This window comes from Octodon degus, unplaced genomic scaffold (genome assembly GCF_000260255.1).
Source record: "Octodon degus isolate 3935 unplaced genomic scaffold, OctDeg1.0 scaffold00015, whole genome shotgun sequence".
In the NCBI taxonomy this organism is placed as follows: Eukaryota; Metazoa; Chordata; class Mammalia; order Rodentia; family Octodontidae; genus Octodon; species Octodon degus.
Window position 1 is genome coordinate 19,503,392 of NW_004524591.1, and position 16,623 is coordinate 19,520,014.

At 41.7% G+C, this 16,623-nt stretch overlaps 1 protein-coding gene across 2 annotated transcripts in view; it reads left to right on the forward strand.

Annotated features, from left to right (window-relative positions):
• Chn2 (chimerin 2) overlaps positions 1–14,229 on the forward strand; it is a 295,082-nt gene extending 280,853 nt beyond the window's left edge. For both annotated transcript variants that reach the window (XM_004626509.2, XM_023709883.1), the window contains 5 exons: positions 3,331–3,504; positions 6,828–6,905; positions 9,024–9,161; positions 11,080–11,185; positions 13,976–14,229. In XM_004626509.2, the coding sequence (XP_004626566.1) occupies positions 3,331–3,504; positions 6,828–6,905; positions 9,024–9,161; positions 11,080–11,185; positions 13,976–14,147 (668 nt within the window). In that variant the 3' untranslated portion in view covers positions 14,148–14,229. The remainder of the gene's footprint in view (positions 1–3,330; positions 3,505–6,827; positions 6,906–9,023; positions 9,162–11,079; positions 11,186–13,975) is intronic.
• Positions 14,230–16,623: the final 2,394 nt, after the last annotated feature.

Consider the following 16,623-nt stretch of genomic DNA (forward strand, 5'->3'; position numbering starts at 1 on the left):
TAATAATAATAATAATAATAATAATAATAATAATAATAATAATAATGAGCATTTACCACGGGCACCAGGCTGAGCACTTTTGACTTATTGTGCCATTCAGCCTCACCACCAGACCTTAGGGAACATACAATTATTTCTCATTAAATGAAAGAAGAAATGGAATCTTAGAGATAATTGCTAACTGCCTTTGGCCACATCATAAGTCATACAACACTGATTCAGAGGCAGTTGGACTCCAGAGCTCACACTCAACATTTTTCTGGCATCAAGTGGGCAGGGATTATATTGATAATCACTTCCTTTCAAACTCTGCTGTTGTACCTAGAGTTGGACATATGCATCCATTATTTACAGCACACAGAACATTTTCTTAGGGTGCAATGAACAAAATGATGAAGTATTGCTAAAGTAATATATTAACTGGGTTTCCTAGTTCATCCTGCCTTGTTTTTGGTTTGGTTTGGTTTGGTTTGGTTTGGTTTCTTGGGGTTTTTTTTGTTTTGTTTTGTTTTTTGTTTTTAAACTGGCAAGCAGTCATGTTAAAAGCAAGAACAGCCTCCTCTGATATTGCTCAGGTTACCACCAACTCCTGGATTGATTTCTTCTTTACTAGAGTATGATTGTTTCTAAATAATTCTTATGACCATTCAAAATAAAACCAGCTAATGTGATTTTACATTGGGATGATCATCATTCCTGTATGACCTGTTTTGGGTCACAGGGTTGTACAACCTCAGTCCTTTCTGCTCATGAGGAGCCTGTTAGCTGCACCAAGAGTCGAGGATTCTCCTGAGGACTGGTCATTCTGCTTCCTCATCCCAGGTCCCTGAGGCCATTGCCAAACCCAGGCTGGGAGAGAGGCAGCCTGTGCAGACGTGTCCAGATCTCCTGATTAATGCAAAAGACTGATTTTCTAGCAATTATCTCGTGGCTGAATCCTTGGGCACTGTGTTTGAGTATCTGTATTTCTCAGTGGTCATCAATTCAGCCTGTCCAGACGACACCTACCAAAAATATCCCCCCTTGTGGTATTATCCCATTCAGCAGGAAATTGGTCCAAAGACAATATTATGAGAACAAAACTCTAGACTTCACTTTAGCTGTGATCAGCAACTTGCTGTGAGATGAAAGCAGCAAGATTTTTTGTTTTTTTGTTTTTTGAGATTTTTTTTGTTTTTTTCAATTAAATATATTTAAGCTTTTTTGTTACTTGTGTCCAACAGCTGTTGTTTTAGTTTATATTTCCTCACAATAGCAGGGAAGCTGAAAACAAATTATCAGAGATTTAGAGGAGACATCATTGCTCTTAGTTCTCCATATTTTAGATATTTTACAATGATCTAGACTTTATTTACAGTACATGGCATGCTATTCATTTATAAAAAATATTTTATGTCTATTATAAAACATCTTAATTTTAATAAGATATCCGTATTTAACTGTATATAGATAAACGCATTGTTGCTTCAGATCTTAAAATGGCATTTTTAAAAATTAAAAATAAAATTATCACTTGATCTAGGAAATATATATATAGATATATAAATATATCTATACACACACACAAAAGGACTAAAAGCAGAATTCCAGTAGAAATTTGCATATCATGCATTATTCATAACCCCTGAAAAATAGAAGTACCCATAATATATACTGGTAGATTAGTAGATAAATAAACATGAGGGCACTGGTTCCCACTTCTGGTAGAGTATTATTCAGGCTTAAAAAAAAGGAAATTCAAGGATTTCTGGACCATCCAGGCGAACGTGAGAGAATATAATCTTATATAATTCAAGTAGCACCTCCTGCCCCTGATTCTAGAGAGTATCTAAAATACCATTCCTATAATTTTATAAAATTTTTAAATGAAGATTGTAGAATACAGTTTAAAAGGGCCAATGAAATGACTTAACAATATCTAAGCAGGCCTTTTTCTATTTTTTGTCACCAAATGTACTATTTATTGTATGTGACTTAACACTTTATTATAGTACTTCCCATATTCCCGATATTGTGTCAGGCACTTTCTGTCTGTTAACTAAATTTGATCTCCAGGCTCACTTTGCAAGGCAGATGCTGTTCTGGTCTCCATTTTACAAAAGAAGAACCAAAGAAGCCAGTGAATTCTATTTCGTACAGTTAGCCAAAATTTACACTCATGAAGTAGATCTATCACAATATTTTTTCAATTCTTCATAAATTAAATGTAGAGTTTCTCATGTTGTAGAATTTCTCATGTTGATAAAACTAAAACAAATCAGAAATGGTTTTCTCTTTGGAAGGAACTCAGCCAGGAAATATATCCTGAAAAATCCCTTAGAAAGAACCACTTTTGTAGAAGTTTGATTCTCTCGAATCCTTGGCGTGATCAGGGCTTTTTTGTGCAGCAGCTGGTGGTCATCTTCATTATTGTGCATGCGTGGTCTATGTGTAAAATGTTACCCTTTATAACTAGGAAAAATAATATTTGAAGACACTGAGTAAAGCACATCAACTTTGAACACTGTCCTCCTTCAGTGTTTACTCTCCAGAGTATAGACTGTGCCTTTTGGTTATTAAGGAATTCGGGCAGTGCAGTCCAGCTGCTTACAAGTCTGCTAACAATGGCTAACTGTCTTCACTGAACTTAAAAGCAGCATTTCAGCTGTAGATCTTCATGTGAACTTTATAATAATGACCCTAGCCATCACATTACATGACATTGCTATAAGTTATAAACTCTCAGGCACTCCCACTGGTGTATGATTAGACTTTAATTCTACCCACAGGTATCAAAATAAAGCGTGGTGAAGGGAAAATGCTCCCATAACCTGCCCTGAAACGAAAAAGAGATTGAGAACTGTGAGGGACTCTTCAGGAAAAGCAGAGGGTGCCTGACCTCAGAGGTTTCTCAAAGCAAAGATTAGGGACCCCTGCAGTGAGAGTAACCATGTCTTCCACAGAGGAGCATCAGAAACTTCAGGAAACAAGTTAGACTGCATCCTGGAGCCCTGTATGAGCTCTGACTAGCTCTGAGAGCCCAAAGGGCTCTCAACCTGAAAAAGGAAAATATATATACAACCTGCATATATACCTCAACTAGCTTGGCCAAATGTCCTGCTCTTCTGTCAATCAAAAGAGAAAAATTAATGAGAAAAATGCAGTTTCGTACAAGTTTACTGATTGAGGTGAATCTTATACTCACCTTGTGGAATGTATAGTATATCATTTCTAAATGGCATGAATTTTCCAGAACCCTTGGGTGTTGTTATTTTTATTTCTGACAGCACATAATTTGTTGGACTTTGACAAAAGAACTGGGCAAGGCTAATGCGACTCCTTTGCTTACAGACTGTGGGTTGAATGTACACAAGCAGTGTTCCAAGCATGTCCCCAATGACTGCCAGCCTGACCTCAAGAGGATCAAGAAGGTGTACTGCTGTGACCTCACCACCCTCGTAAAAGCCCACAACACTCAGAGACCCATGGTGGTTGACATATGCATCCGGGAAATTGAAGCGAGAGGTTTGGAAAATACTCCCTCCTACAATATTACAGTGATTTTATTTTGTGGTTTAGTTTGATTGTTGCCAGAAAAAAATTGCCTCACACTACTACTCTTGTTGGGAAAATGACCTATATATATATCTGAAAATATCCAGAGATAAACTAGATGCTGCCTACCCTATCAGTTTTCATTTCCGACTTAAACCATACTTACATGCATTCAACAAATGTTTACTGAGTAATTAGCTGTGTACTAGACACAAAGGATATAAAAGCCACTGTTCTCAACTTAAGGAAATTCATACGATAGTGTGGAAATCAGAGAGACAAATAAATACATACTGTAAGTACACATATCCAAACACCGTGAAATCACAAAGGAAGATATTTCATCTAAGTGGAGCACAATTAAGAAAAGGCTAAGATGGGGCAAGGTTTGAATTTGTGTTAAAATGTGTTTCCATTAAATAATAAAAAAAATTATTGATCAACGCGAGTCCCTATCATAAAAATTCACTTCATTCTGTTTATTTGAAAGAGCACAGTTAAAAGATTATAAAGAGTGATGCTATGAAAAATCAAGGTGACAAAGAAGGTAGAAACATTCTCTACTTGGGGGGGAAGGTTTTTTTGTATTATGCTGGAAATACTCTTTCTTTAATTTTTTTTTCTATATTTTGTTGAGGACAATTCTGCAGCTTCAAACATTCAGTGACATGCTGGACTGGGTGGCTGGGGAGAGGTTGGATTGCAGGCCATAACTTGTCTAATTGAACCATGGGCACTTAACATTTTCCTATGCTTGTATCCACTATTGATCTAAATTGGCTTAATATATCTTACCACTGTTTACTCACTGGCTAACTGCCTGACTTTTTTCCAAAACAAAACAAAGCAGGGTGTTATAGCTTGTTATCTCAATCCTTTTCAAGATAGGAAATTATTTTATCTGCAGTATGAAAGCCACAGTAATTCTGTTCCCTGAGGACTGACGCGTTTAATCTCACATTGTAAGAAATGCTTCAAGTAGTAAAGAGAGGGGAACTTAATGGACCCTTTGGGATCTGGTGAAGGGATTGATGGAAAGGCTGACTAACTGAGAAGAGAGGAGAGGTGTCCTCCACACTGGATGAGGGCCTGGGATGAGTGGCCTGAGCCCAGCTATTTGGAAAACACTGCAGTGGTGGGGGGGGAAACACAGCGAAGGACAGGAGCTTTGCTGCTCTGATAAATGTTGAATAGCACAGCTTCTACAGAGTAGATGGAAAAGCGCAACTCAGAGTCTATGCCAAGCGAATCGCAGCAAGGGGATTGGAATTGCAGACATTAGGGCATCAAGCATGCAAGTAGAACCTAGTAATAGGCTGGGAAAAAGTCATGTGACCCATCCTCAGCGGTGTAGCTTCCCTGCCCATATGACCTCGAGCAAGTTACTTACTTTGCTTAAATATCTGTTCCCTCATCTGTGGAGTGGAAGCAATTGTACCTTAGAAAGTACTTGTGAGTGTACTAACAGTACAACTGACACATACAAATGACTTAGTATAGTGCCAAGTGTACAGGGCTGAGAAGCTTTTCCTGGAATAACCAACTTCACTAACTCCACCTCCAAATCTGTCTCAATCTATTACATAGCCAGTAAATTGCACTGGTGTCCCAGAGACCCTAAATAATAGTGACTTCCGTAAGATGAAAAATGACTTCAGTAAGATAGAGATCTGTTTGTTTTCTGTGACAACCCAGGTACCTGGAGGCAGTAGTCCAGGGCTGGTGAGCAGTTCTGCAAGGCAGGAGCCCAGGCACTGCAAGGCGTTCTTTGCCATGCTTGAGGGCTGCCCTCATCACCATCCTATCTTCATTGCAACCAATGAAAGGAGGGAACAGAATGTGCAAGCTCTTCCCTTCAAGGCTGTAGCCCAGAGGCTTTACCCATTACTTCTGTTCTCTTTGCATTGGCCTGAATTGAATAGCCACTGCAATAGATAGGGTTTTAACAACCAAAGGTTCTTTTATAACCCAGGAATAGAGAGCACAGTTGGCAGTCTCTGCTTCTCTAACAAATTCCAACCCATCCCAGAATACTTCCTTCCCAGACTTGCTCCTCCAATAAGAACTCCCTGTTACCCTCTGCTATCAACAAGTAGGGTTAGTAGCCCTCTTCTGTGTGCTGCCGTAATTACTGTGGTTGCACCTCTGTCAGTCCGTCCTCCCACTTTGCCAACAGGAGCTTGTAGGCAGCACCATCTAGAAAAGGTGACATCCAGGTTTCCTCTGGTGGGCTCCCTTCAGCTGATCATCGGTGGCCACCTGGACACCTGGTCTTCAGACAAAGCAGCTGACATTAACTAAGAACTACTGTCACGGTCAAAGGACAGATGAGGAACAGCCTTCAACATGCATTTGTTGTCTCTGGTGCAAATTCCTGCAAAGCCTTGCACACAGTAGATGGCACACACTCAATAAATGTTTACCAAATGTGGGAGAGTTCTGTTAGTTATCCAGAATTTGACAGATTCTGCTGTGGGAACAACACAAACTATATTTATTTTTGCTATTACTACAGTTTGGATAGCAGCTAGTTTTTAAAATATAAGGCCTGAAACCTGGTCCTGCATTCCTTCTGATACTTTTTTTATTTTGAGTGTGTGTGTGTGTGTGTGTGTCAATGTGAGTGTGATAGGTTCAGGACATTTCTTAATACATCAATATGTTTGAGACACAGAAACTAAGACCTTTTTAGCCTATGTATTCAATGATCAAATTTCTAGTATCAATACATAAAATTTTGTTTTTCTACCTGTGTTTATTTGATCATTTACCCAAAGGCATAACAATTAAATCAATTATACTGAGCTAGTCAGCTTATTGTCGTATTTATTGTTACTCCTCAAAAGCTGTAAAATTTGGAGTTTTCTAACATATTTCACACATCTACCTAGCACAGTGCCTCCTACGATAGAAAAGCATAGCTTAAGAAGAGGCTCAGAAGAAGGGAAAGTTGGGCGAATGGGTGCCTAGCAATCGGATGAACAAGGGAAGTAGGGGGTTATGGCTAATGAGAACACTAAACTTTGGGTCCCTTGGCAAAGCCAGGCAGGCATTGTGGTCTCCACTGAGAGCTCCACTCCTAACAAGCAAATGAAGACAGACTCTTGTGGAAACTGGGCCTGACAAGTTCTGACACAGGTTCTGACACAACCGCATTGATATATAAGATCATTAATGATGTTTCCTCATTTCCTGATTGCACAGAGTGCAGATGGGAAATTGAAGTCTTTTATTAGATGTCTCAGGAAGCTGAAGTCTCTCCCTCTGCCTCCCTTCCTCCCTCTTCCCTGTAGGATTGAAGTCAGAAGGCCTGTACAGAGTCTCTGGATTCACAGAACACATTGAAGATGTCAAGATGGCATTCGATAGAGGTAAGCGTGTGCCTCCTTGAATGCCATCTGACATCCTCAGCAGCCTCTCTGTTGAAAGCAGACTTCATTCACAGAACAGGCTTTCAGAATGACTGAAAGCTGTTTCTCAGAAAGCTGAGGAATGATGCTTTAATAATCTCTCAGTTCTGGTGCTAGGGAGATAGCTTAGTGGTCTAAGTGCCTGCCTGACAAGCACAAGGACCTGGATTCGATCCCTAGTACCACATGCTGAGCCAGCCCCATGCTGAGCCAACTACTGAAATTGGGCATAGTTGCACATGCCTATAATCCCAGCACTGGAGAGGCTGAGACAGGAGGATCACTACAAGTCTGAACTGCATCGTGAGACCCTGGACCACATAAATAAATAAATGTTTTTTTTTTAATCTCTCAGTTTTGCATCTGGGGCAAGTATTTGCTCAGATGTTTCAGACAGGTAGGCACATGAAGAAATTGGCTTAAATACTGTGCAAATAGGCATCCCATCCACAGGGCACCAGAGCATCCTTCTGATTCCCCATATCAGGATCCCATTAGAGACTCTTCTCCAAGCTCCAAAGCATGGATCAAGGGCTGGGTGAGTCCTCATCCGGAAAGAGGGAAGCCAGTAGAGTTCAGTAGGTAGTTCCTTGGTCCTTTGTGACTGTGACTCAGATTGTGCGTATTTTCTCCTAGTTCAGTTATTATCCAACCTGGAGAACTTGTGCAGAATATAGAACACCATGCTCAGGACTCAGTCATAGGGCAGGACTAGCCCGAGATTCTGTGTTTTTCATGAACAATCCAAATCACCCTGGTGCCCTGGCTTCCTGGCTGGAGCCTCCTTGGGTAACATGGTGTACAAGGTCTTGGATGATTAGACCCTGCCTGTCGTGTCAAATTCTCCCCAGTTCTGCCTCCCTATTGTTCTTTATACTCCAGTGCTCCTGAAATACACCTTATCTATTGCCATAAAAAAGCAACTTGGCTCATACTGTCCTGTCCACCTGGAATGTGTGCCTACCTTTGCCGGACCAACACCTTTGTATTGGGGGCTGAGTGCTCTGTGTTCCATGAGGCTTCTCTGATGACCCCAAGCTGATCTGAGCTCCGCTTCAGTGGCCTATGCCCCTCTGCTTTTCGCCTGTCTCCAGCATAGCATCCCATTTCCTTGTAATTGTTGAGTTGTATGACTTACTCCCAGCCAAATGAGAGCTATTTAAAAGGTGGTCTCTCTTCTTTGATTTACGGGGGCTTAACTATACTTGGTATGTGATAGATTCTCAATAAATATTCGCTAAATGTATAAATAAAGGGATCAGTGTGACATATCTGCTGCACTTTTACTCTTTTCTGTGCAGTATTATCTTCAAAACCAAATTTGCTGAGGTATTTGTTCTGTTAATTCTCCACACAAAAGATGGTGCTAGTCTCCACATGATGGAAAAATTTTTTGTCCTGAAAAATTCATAGTCTATGATAGTTCAAATTGACCCATATTCATTAATGGCAAAATAAATAAAAAATACCTTGAGAATTATTATTTTAAAAATAGTAAGAAATATTACCTAACTGTATATAAGGCAAGCGTAAAGTACCCCAGGTTGAAGCTCTCCAGCTCAGGAGAGGACAAGTTAAATTTGAAAACTACAAACTACAAAAAAATAACAAAATTATAAAACTACCCAAAAAAGATAATAGAAACTGATAGTATTTAATAGTTATTTTATTCATATGACCTTCAACTCCAAGTCCAAGGAATATTGACAGAAATGTAGTAGACCTGCAATGCTTTCTTAAAATTTTTAGACAAAGTTATTATTCTATTATGAATTTTTCTGCCTGTCATATGAATTGCGGTGCTAAATTTCTGTTTGGCAAATGATCAGGGGCTGGGAATCAAAAACGTTTTCTGTCTGTCCCATTGCCTTTGTGCCTACATGTACGCCAGGCCCTACCCCTCTCTCACCAAGCTTCTGTTACTTCTGCACCTCAGTGTCATGGAAGCCCAAAGGAGCTCACTGAAACTTGTCAGGTAGCACTCACTGTTGGGTGGGAAAGCTAGCACTCTCTCTGTGCCTGCTTCAACTTGGGGAAAGAAGGTCCTAATTAGAGCTTGGATCACTGACTGTTTTTCAGATGGGGAAAAGGCAGATATATCTGCCAACATCTATCCAGACATAAACATCATCACCGGTGCTCTAAAACTGTACTTCAGGGACTTGCCGATCCCTGTCATCACTTATGATACCTATTCCAAATTTATAGAAGCAGCAAGTAAGTATGGAAACCTACTTTTTCATTTGCACTGAACATTTCAGTACCATGTTTTGGGTTTTAAGAAAACTACAACTCAGAATAGTTTTATTGCATGAGTGCTTGTTTTGCCAAGTGAGGGCATAGCAGTGCATATCAGAAAGCCCAAAGCATCCCAGCCGAGCTGAGCAGGTGCTGAGCCAGCTCTGTGCACAGAAGTTGAGTACCAGGCGGTTTTGTGTCTCCTCATTGCTCTCCATACGCAGACAACCAGCTCAGCCTGGCCCGTTCTGTTATTTGTCAAAAGTGTGACTATTTTGTAGTAAGAAATTATATGTCAGGGCAGGCAAAATGGCTCAGTGGACAAATCACCTGCTTAGGCAAGCACAGGGACTGGGGTTGTATCCCCAGCACCACATGCCACACCAGCCCCATCTCCTGGGCACAGTGAGCCAGCTACTAAGACTGGACGTGGTGGTGTATGCCTATAATCCCAGCACTGGGGAGGCTATAAACAAGAGGATCACTACGAGTCTGAGCTGCCTAGTGAGACCCTGTACCAAATACATAAAAAAGAAAAAATTTGTATGTTCTGCAAGGACAGTTATGTAGATTAACTACTTTCATCTATTAAGCAGAATCACACTGGGGATCCATTTAGGTTATATCCAAGTCTTGCCAGTGATGCTGTTTGAAATTAACAGAAGGCCAAAGATATAGTGTGTCAAGTTCTACTGGAGGACCTCTCACCAGTGTCTTCTAGGTTCCACTTCTCCTCTATCCCCTGAGGCAGATGTTGCAATCTGATTTCACAGAGGGAAAAAGCCAGATGTGGAGAGCTAAGCTCACAGGTCTGGGAACGGACCATCACCACAGTGGCTCATTCAGGGTTCGCCAAGTGGGCTCACTGCCGTGAGCAGAGTGTGAGAGGCAGGATGTCAGGGAGGGGCTGCTCTTTGCCCAGAGACAGATAATGATGATGAAGGGGGAGTCTGATCCTGAGATGCATGACACAGAAGTCAAGCCCATTTTGAGAAACTTTTTTTTTTATCATAGGGATTTTGTTTTTAATCTTTAAAGGTTAAAAAGTGTGAGTATGTGCTATTAGATATGCTGATAAGCTGCCTGGCAGGAGCAAACAATGGTGGGTTGGGATTTGTGTATGACACATTTTCCAGATGAGCTGTGGCCTTGCTCCCTGGTGAGAACATTCCTTCCCAACTTCTGGTAGCCCTAAAAGAGATACCAACAGCTTGGCACCTTCAACCCCAGCAGAAATAGCTGGTGGGTTGTCTTTGAGTATATGCCAGTATCAGAGACCCCAAACCAGAAGCATGTGTTCTTCCTCCCCTTGTTACCATGCCTGGTATCTGTTTCCCAACCTGGCCTGAACACCTGAGGTAAGCCTGCCAGCACATTGGTGACAGGTGCCTTTGATGTGGACGGACTTAGCGAGCCTGCCAGGCATTGTTCTTGCCTTGCAAAGTGCATTCTGTCATTTTGTATGAAAGCCCACCAAGGAAAGACCGATTTGATAGTGTGAATGGCACACCACCACATGTGGTAGAATTGAAATTACAGCTTGTGCTAGTGAAATCTCCAGCAAATCTAGTGTTCGGAAGACAGACAGGCCATGCACGAACTGTGCATGTGCCCTCACACTGTAAGCATTCTATTGGGATGCCAGTTCCTGGAGGGCAGGACTCCAGCCCCCTAATCACGGAAACACAATAAGCAAGTGATACTTACCCTCAGCCTCTTTCGCAAATGCAGCAAAATGCAAACAAACATGAATTTCAGTAAAATAGTATCTGAAATTGCATGAATTTACTAGACCGTCCTCCTTGTTCCTGGTCAAGACAAAAGAGACCTTGTTACTTCTCTGGAAGTTCTAATGTCACAGCTGTGGGCTAACATCTGTTCTGTGTGATCTTCACAGAAATTTCCAATGCAGATGAGAGGCTGGAAGCAGTCCATGAAGTGCTGATGTTGCTGCCGCCCGCCCACTATGAAACCCTGCGCTACCTGATGATCCACCTCAAAAAGTAAGCACCACCTGCCATACCGATCTACCCCTCCTGGGGCAGCCAATGCATGAGGGAATGCTGACTGCAGAGTGGACTGTGCTCCCTTCCTAGGCTGTCCCAGTCATAGTTGTTAGAATCCATGTTCCACACTGAGAGCTGCTTCATGTGCTTTCCATGGGGTGTGGGTATTCATACCGGCCCAGACTGATGGAAGCTGAATGTCTAATCCAAAGAAGTGAATCCAAGACTGAAACCTAAGCAAGTTGATCCAGAGCCCACACTCTTGTCTTAACCACTCATACTCCACTGCTTATTGGATACCTGCACCTCCCCATGTGTGCTATATGGTCTTATCTTCCTCTTGTTGTTCCCCCAGTCTCAGACTCTTGTTTTCTTGGTGTATGAGTTCCTTGTCTCTAAGAAACAAATTGCTCCCAAACTTTGTGACTTACCACAATAAATATGTATTATCTCCCTCATCTGTGGACCAGGGATCGAGCTGAGGCTGAGCAGTGGCCTCTCGTTCAAGGTCCCTCCTGAAGTCAGCCAGGCTGCAATCTCACCGCAAGGCTTCATGGAAGAGAATTTCCACTTCTAAATTAACTCATAGGCTGGTAGCAAGGCCCAGCCTTGGAGGTTGTTGTCTTGAAGGCCAGCTTCCTCTCTTGACTGATGCTGGAGGCCATCCCAGTTGCCTGCCCCGCTGGTACTCCCACAGGCAGCATGCCATTTATGCAAAACAGTAACTGGCTTCCCTCAGAGCAAACAAGCAGGAAGCATCCAAGAGGAAAGGCTACATTTTAAGGAATTGACATCCTATAACTTTTGCTGTTTTATGTATTAAAAGCCAGTTGCTAGGTCCAGCCCTTACTTACAGGAGGCGAGGACTGTGCGACCCTCTGAGAGGATGTCCACCATGACATGATATCTAGGCAGAGTGTGGGAGGTAGAGGTAGAGACTCTTGGATGTTGACAACATGCTACAACCCCTGGCTCCAGACTCCTTCCTAAGCCGTGGATCCCTTACCTTTCCTGTACATTTGTCATGAGATCAGTGAGTTGATCTTTGACAGGGGGAGGGCTCAGTGCACATCCGTGTGTCTCTGTTTGAGCTTCCAGAACATCGATGGCCACCCTCCATTCTTAGATACAATGAACCAAAAATTACCTATATTGAACACATTATAGAGCTACTCTGTAGGTGAGCAGCAACAGGTTAAGAATTCTGTAAAAGCACGAAGTTCTTGGGATTCACTTTTCTGCCTTGTTGTGACTGTCACTCAGACCAGTGATGAGAGGCAGTAACAGATAGTTCAGAAGAGTCCCGTTTTGATTCAGCTATTTAATATGAGAGTAGAGTGCAAGTAAGTGTTGGGTACGCAGTCGACTGTAAGTACCAGACTAAGCTTTTATTAGCTGTAGATTACTTCTTTCATTGTTATTCCTATCCAGTTGGGAGGCAAAGTATCAGTGTCCGGAAAAATGCTGGCATCTCCCAGATGAATTGGTGAATGCCAGGAATTTCATATCACTATTGTGGTGTGTTTGCTAGCTACCTTTTTTCATCAGCTGTGATGTTTGACTTCATAGCAAAAAGAAAGCATTTTAACACTGAAGACTGTCTTCTTTCCTACCTCCCTCTTACCTTTGCAGCATGGAACTGACTCAAGCTGAATGAGCTTCCTAAAAGAATACTAAGTGGTAGATCCTCATTAGCTCTCAGGGAATAGACAGCAAGGAATGGCCTTCTGTGCCAAACCTAAGTACATTTTATTTGTGTTTAGCTCAGTGCATGGTGTTTAGCTCTTTGGAGAACTTCTTCCTAGATCTATGCTGAGCATTCTAAAATCTAAATTCCTGCAAACAGGAATCTGAAAGACAACTATTTTATGACACTAGAAAAGTAGTATGCCAACTTACAGGCTTGGATTTCATTCTTAAAGTCTCTTTAGTTTTTGTCTGGAGATTGACAAGATGCTTTTTAATTCCAACAACTACTGCTCCGGACCTCATCCTGGGATAACTAGAAGTGCCGTACAACTGCTTTCCCATCCGGTCACACCTCAGCCATTCCCTGTCCCCTGATAGCAGTCAGGCACTTTGTAAACGCACTGAAGGCACCCCATTCTGTAGGCAGCCTTCTCCTCTGCTGCTACCCCTGCCAGCAAACAGGGGGCCACTCTCAGCCTCCCACTTTCCAGGCTACAGACCAGTGAAAAATCAATGGGTAAAACACTGGTATCTAAAACCCCTGATGGCAACATGGGCCAGCTAATAATCTTCTGTTCCTTCAAATGGATATCCCTTAAAGGATAGTAGTTCTATTTTTATTTAGTAAAGACGCCTGATTCTCTAGGGTTTTTTTGTTGTTGTTGTTTTGTTTTGCTTTGTATTTTTACTGGGAATCAAATTTGGAACCTTGTGTTTGCCATGTAAGGGGCTTATGCCACTGAGCTATGTCCCTGGCTCCTGATTTGCTAATTGTTTTAAATTGTGCCTGTACTAGATTTATATAAGGCAGTGTCACCAATTTTTTTTTTTTTTTTTTTGTGCCAGGGTTCGAACTTGGGACCTTGCACTTGCCAGGCAGGCACATACGCTGCTGAGCTATGTCCCCAGCCCTACCAATTTAAAAAGAAGACTAAATCAGAAAATTAACTTTTGAAAAAGCACTTTGCTGCCATTCTGCTTCTCAGGTTACTGTTGTAAATTCTCGAGCCAGCGGTCATCTCCAGGCTTCAGGGCCTCATCAGTATATGAGCTCACCCACAAATCCACGCAATGTCTCTGTCTGTGTCTGTTTTTCAGAGTTACTATGAATGAAAAGGACAACTTAATGAATGCAGAAAATCTGGGGATCGTGTTTGGGCCCACCCTGATGAGACCCCCCGAGGACAGCACCCTTACAACCCTCCACGACATGCGGTACCAAAAGCTGATTGTGCAGATTTTGATAGAAAACGAAGATGTTTTGTTCTAATCCAGCAGGGAAATGAGCTGAATGGCCCCAGCCCCATCCTAGCCGACAGAGCTAAAGAAATAAAAACATTTCTTACACTTGATTTGTTTTTCAAACAAGTGACAGAGTTTCCTGGAAGACAGTGGATTGCAGAGTTGGGTACTGTGTCTCATAGACACGCCCTACTCCACGCGAAAACAGGGTGAGGGCGAGACAGCCCTGGCCTCGGGTCTTTTGCTGTGCCTCGTACGTATGTATGTCTGTTTTGCTGAAAGAGTGATTAACAAATCTTTGTTTAACTTATTAAAAACAATGTAGATCTTCAAGCTTCAATCTCATCAGTAATAAAAGGGAACTTAATTCATAAAGGTACTTGATACAATTATACATTTTCCACCTACAGAAAGAAGACAATTCTATATGTTAAATGTTAAATGAAACCTATATTGTAAAATGTATTTTTATTTTAGCTGCAAGAATGTTATTTTATTTTAGCAAATAGAACTCAATGCAGTGCATTGACTATTCCCCTATATACCTTGCCCCCCGTTCTTGCTGTGATGCCCTGGAAATTTCACCACAAATGCAGTATTACCTTGACATACCTCTGTCCTCTTTAGTGTGTTGCAGTGAAATTTCACTGTCACCCATGTCCCTGCTTTCGATAGGTTTTGCTCTTAAGCCCTGGCATTCTGCTGTTACATAGTATAGGTTTATAACAATTATAGAGTGGTCAGAAACATCCACACATTTTCTTTCCATAAAAGCTTTGTACATTTCCCACATCTATTATGGAACTGGTCATTGCCTTCCCGTGTAATGAGTGAGGAGCCCAGAACATGCAGAATGTGGTCACTTTGTGTACAATGACTTGAGGACCCTGGATGTACCTAGACCGTGAAGGAAGTTAGCACTTTTTCCTCTTTTCTTTTCAACTAACCCCTCTATAGTCTTCTGTTATTTACGAGTTGAATTTTTGTCACATTCATTTATTGATAAAAAGTGACTCTACAAAACAATTTTTCACTTCTTTCATTTTTGTTTTATAAACCGACCTATTTTTAAAAGTAAAGAATGAATAATGCTGGTTTTTGCTAAATATGCATTCATCTTTGGAAAAAGTAATTCTATATGGAAAATAATTTCATATAATTTTTTTACTTTAGTTTCATCCTGTCAGTTATTTTATCTCAGCATGAACTTTTCACACCAAGATTTCTATATTTTGTAACATGGGTAAAATATTTAAAACATCAAAAACTGTAAATCTAGCTTTTTTTTTTTTTTTAGTCCAACTGCAATGTCCTTCTGTGACTGTCTGAGAGGAGTCCTATAGCTCTAAGTCTTGTTTTGGAGTGACCACAGAGACATGCTGTGTGTGGTGTGGTGTGGTGTGGTGTGAGGGGGACACACGGGGTGGCTGTCATCCTGGGAAGCCCCCCAGGCCCTGCAGTGGACTTGTTGCCAACTGGGGTCGGCACCGCCCAGCCTGCTCCCTGCCCTTAGCCTTCCTCCCCAGTGTACAGATTGGTTTGCTGTAGCTTCTGTACTTCTTGATACTGTCAAAAAAAATTATCTGGAAATGGTTTTATTTTGTGAAGTGAATAATACTTTGTAATTTATGATAGTGTAAATGGAAGGAAAAGCGTTACATGTATTAAATTCTTCTGTCTATCATTTTCGGCTACGTTCAGAGAAGTGGTGTCTGCAGGTGATATGGGGAGAATCTTTAAAATCTTGTTCTCAGAGAGATCTGGCAGTAGGTTTTCTATCATTGTCAAACCGCGGGTCAGAGCAGAAGCAGCCCATGTGACCGAAGCGCCCCCACCAGCTTCTTTCTCGAGAGCCCGCTGTGAGGTTAGGATTCCGATGTCCAGCTTCACCTTCTCAAGGCCAGTTGTGCTTGCGCCCGCCAAGGAGCGGTAAGGAGTTCAAGAGAATCACCCTGGGCTGCTTAGAGGAGCAGAAGGAGGATTCCCAAGTCAGAAATGCCCAAGCTGGAATTCTAGACTTGCTTGCTACCAGGTGTATATGACTTTCAAAAAGAGTTGATTTATCTGAAAAAGCAGAGATAACATTTTAATGAAATTATGATCTAAAGCCATCAGTAATAATTATTTTCCATCATTTCATGAGTGATGAATTAGGAGAGAAAAGGATATAACATGGGATGAGTTAAAAGAAGCATGAGAAGATAAGGATTTCTCTCTGGGTAAATCCAAGTCCAAGACATACTAGGAGATATTATAACCAAGACTCTGTATCCTTTTCTCCAGTGTAATTGCAACACTTGATCCCTCTGCCTTGCTTTAGTCTGACTCCGGCTCACCCATGCCTGTCCCCCACCATCTGGCAGCCTGACACAGCTCCCCTTACGTGGCTTCACACCCCTGCCAGAGATGGAGGCCTGGCAATCACTCGGCCAGGGTTCACTCGGATAGGCCATAAAAGATAAATTGAATTCCCAGGAGTCCACATTAGATTGTGCACAAGTGAA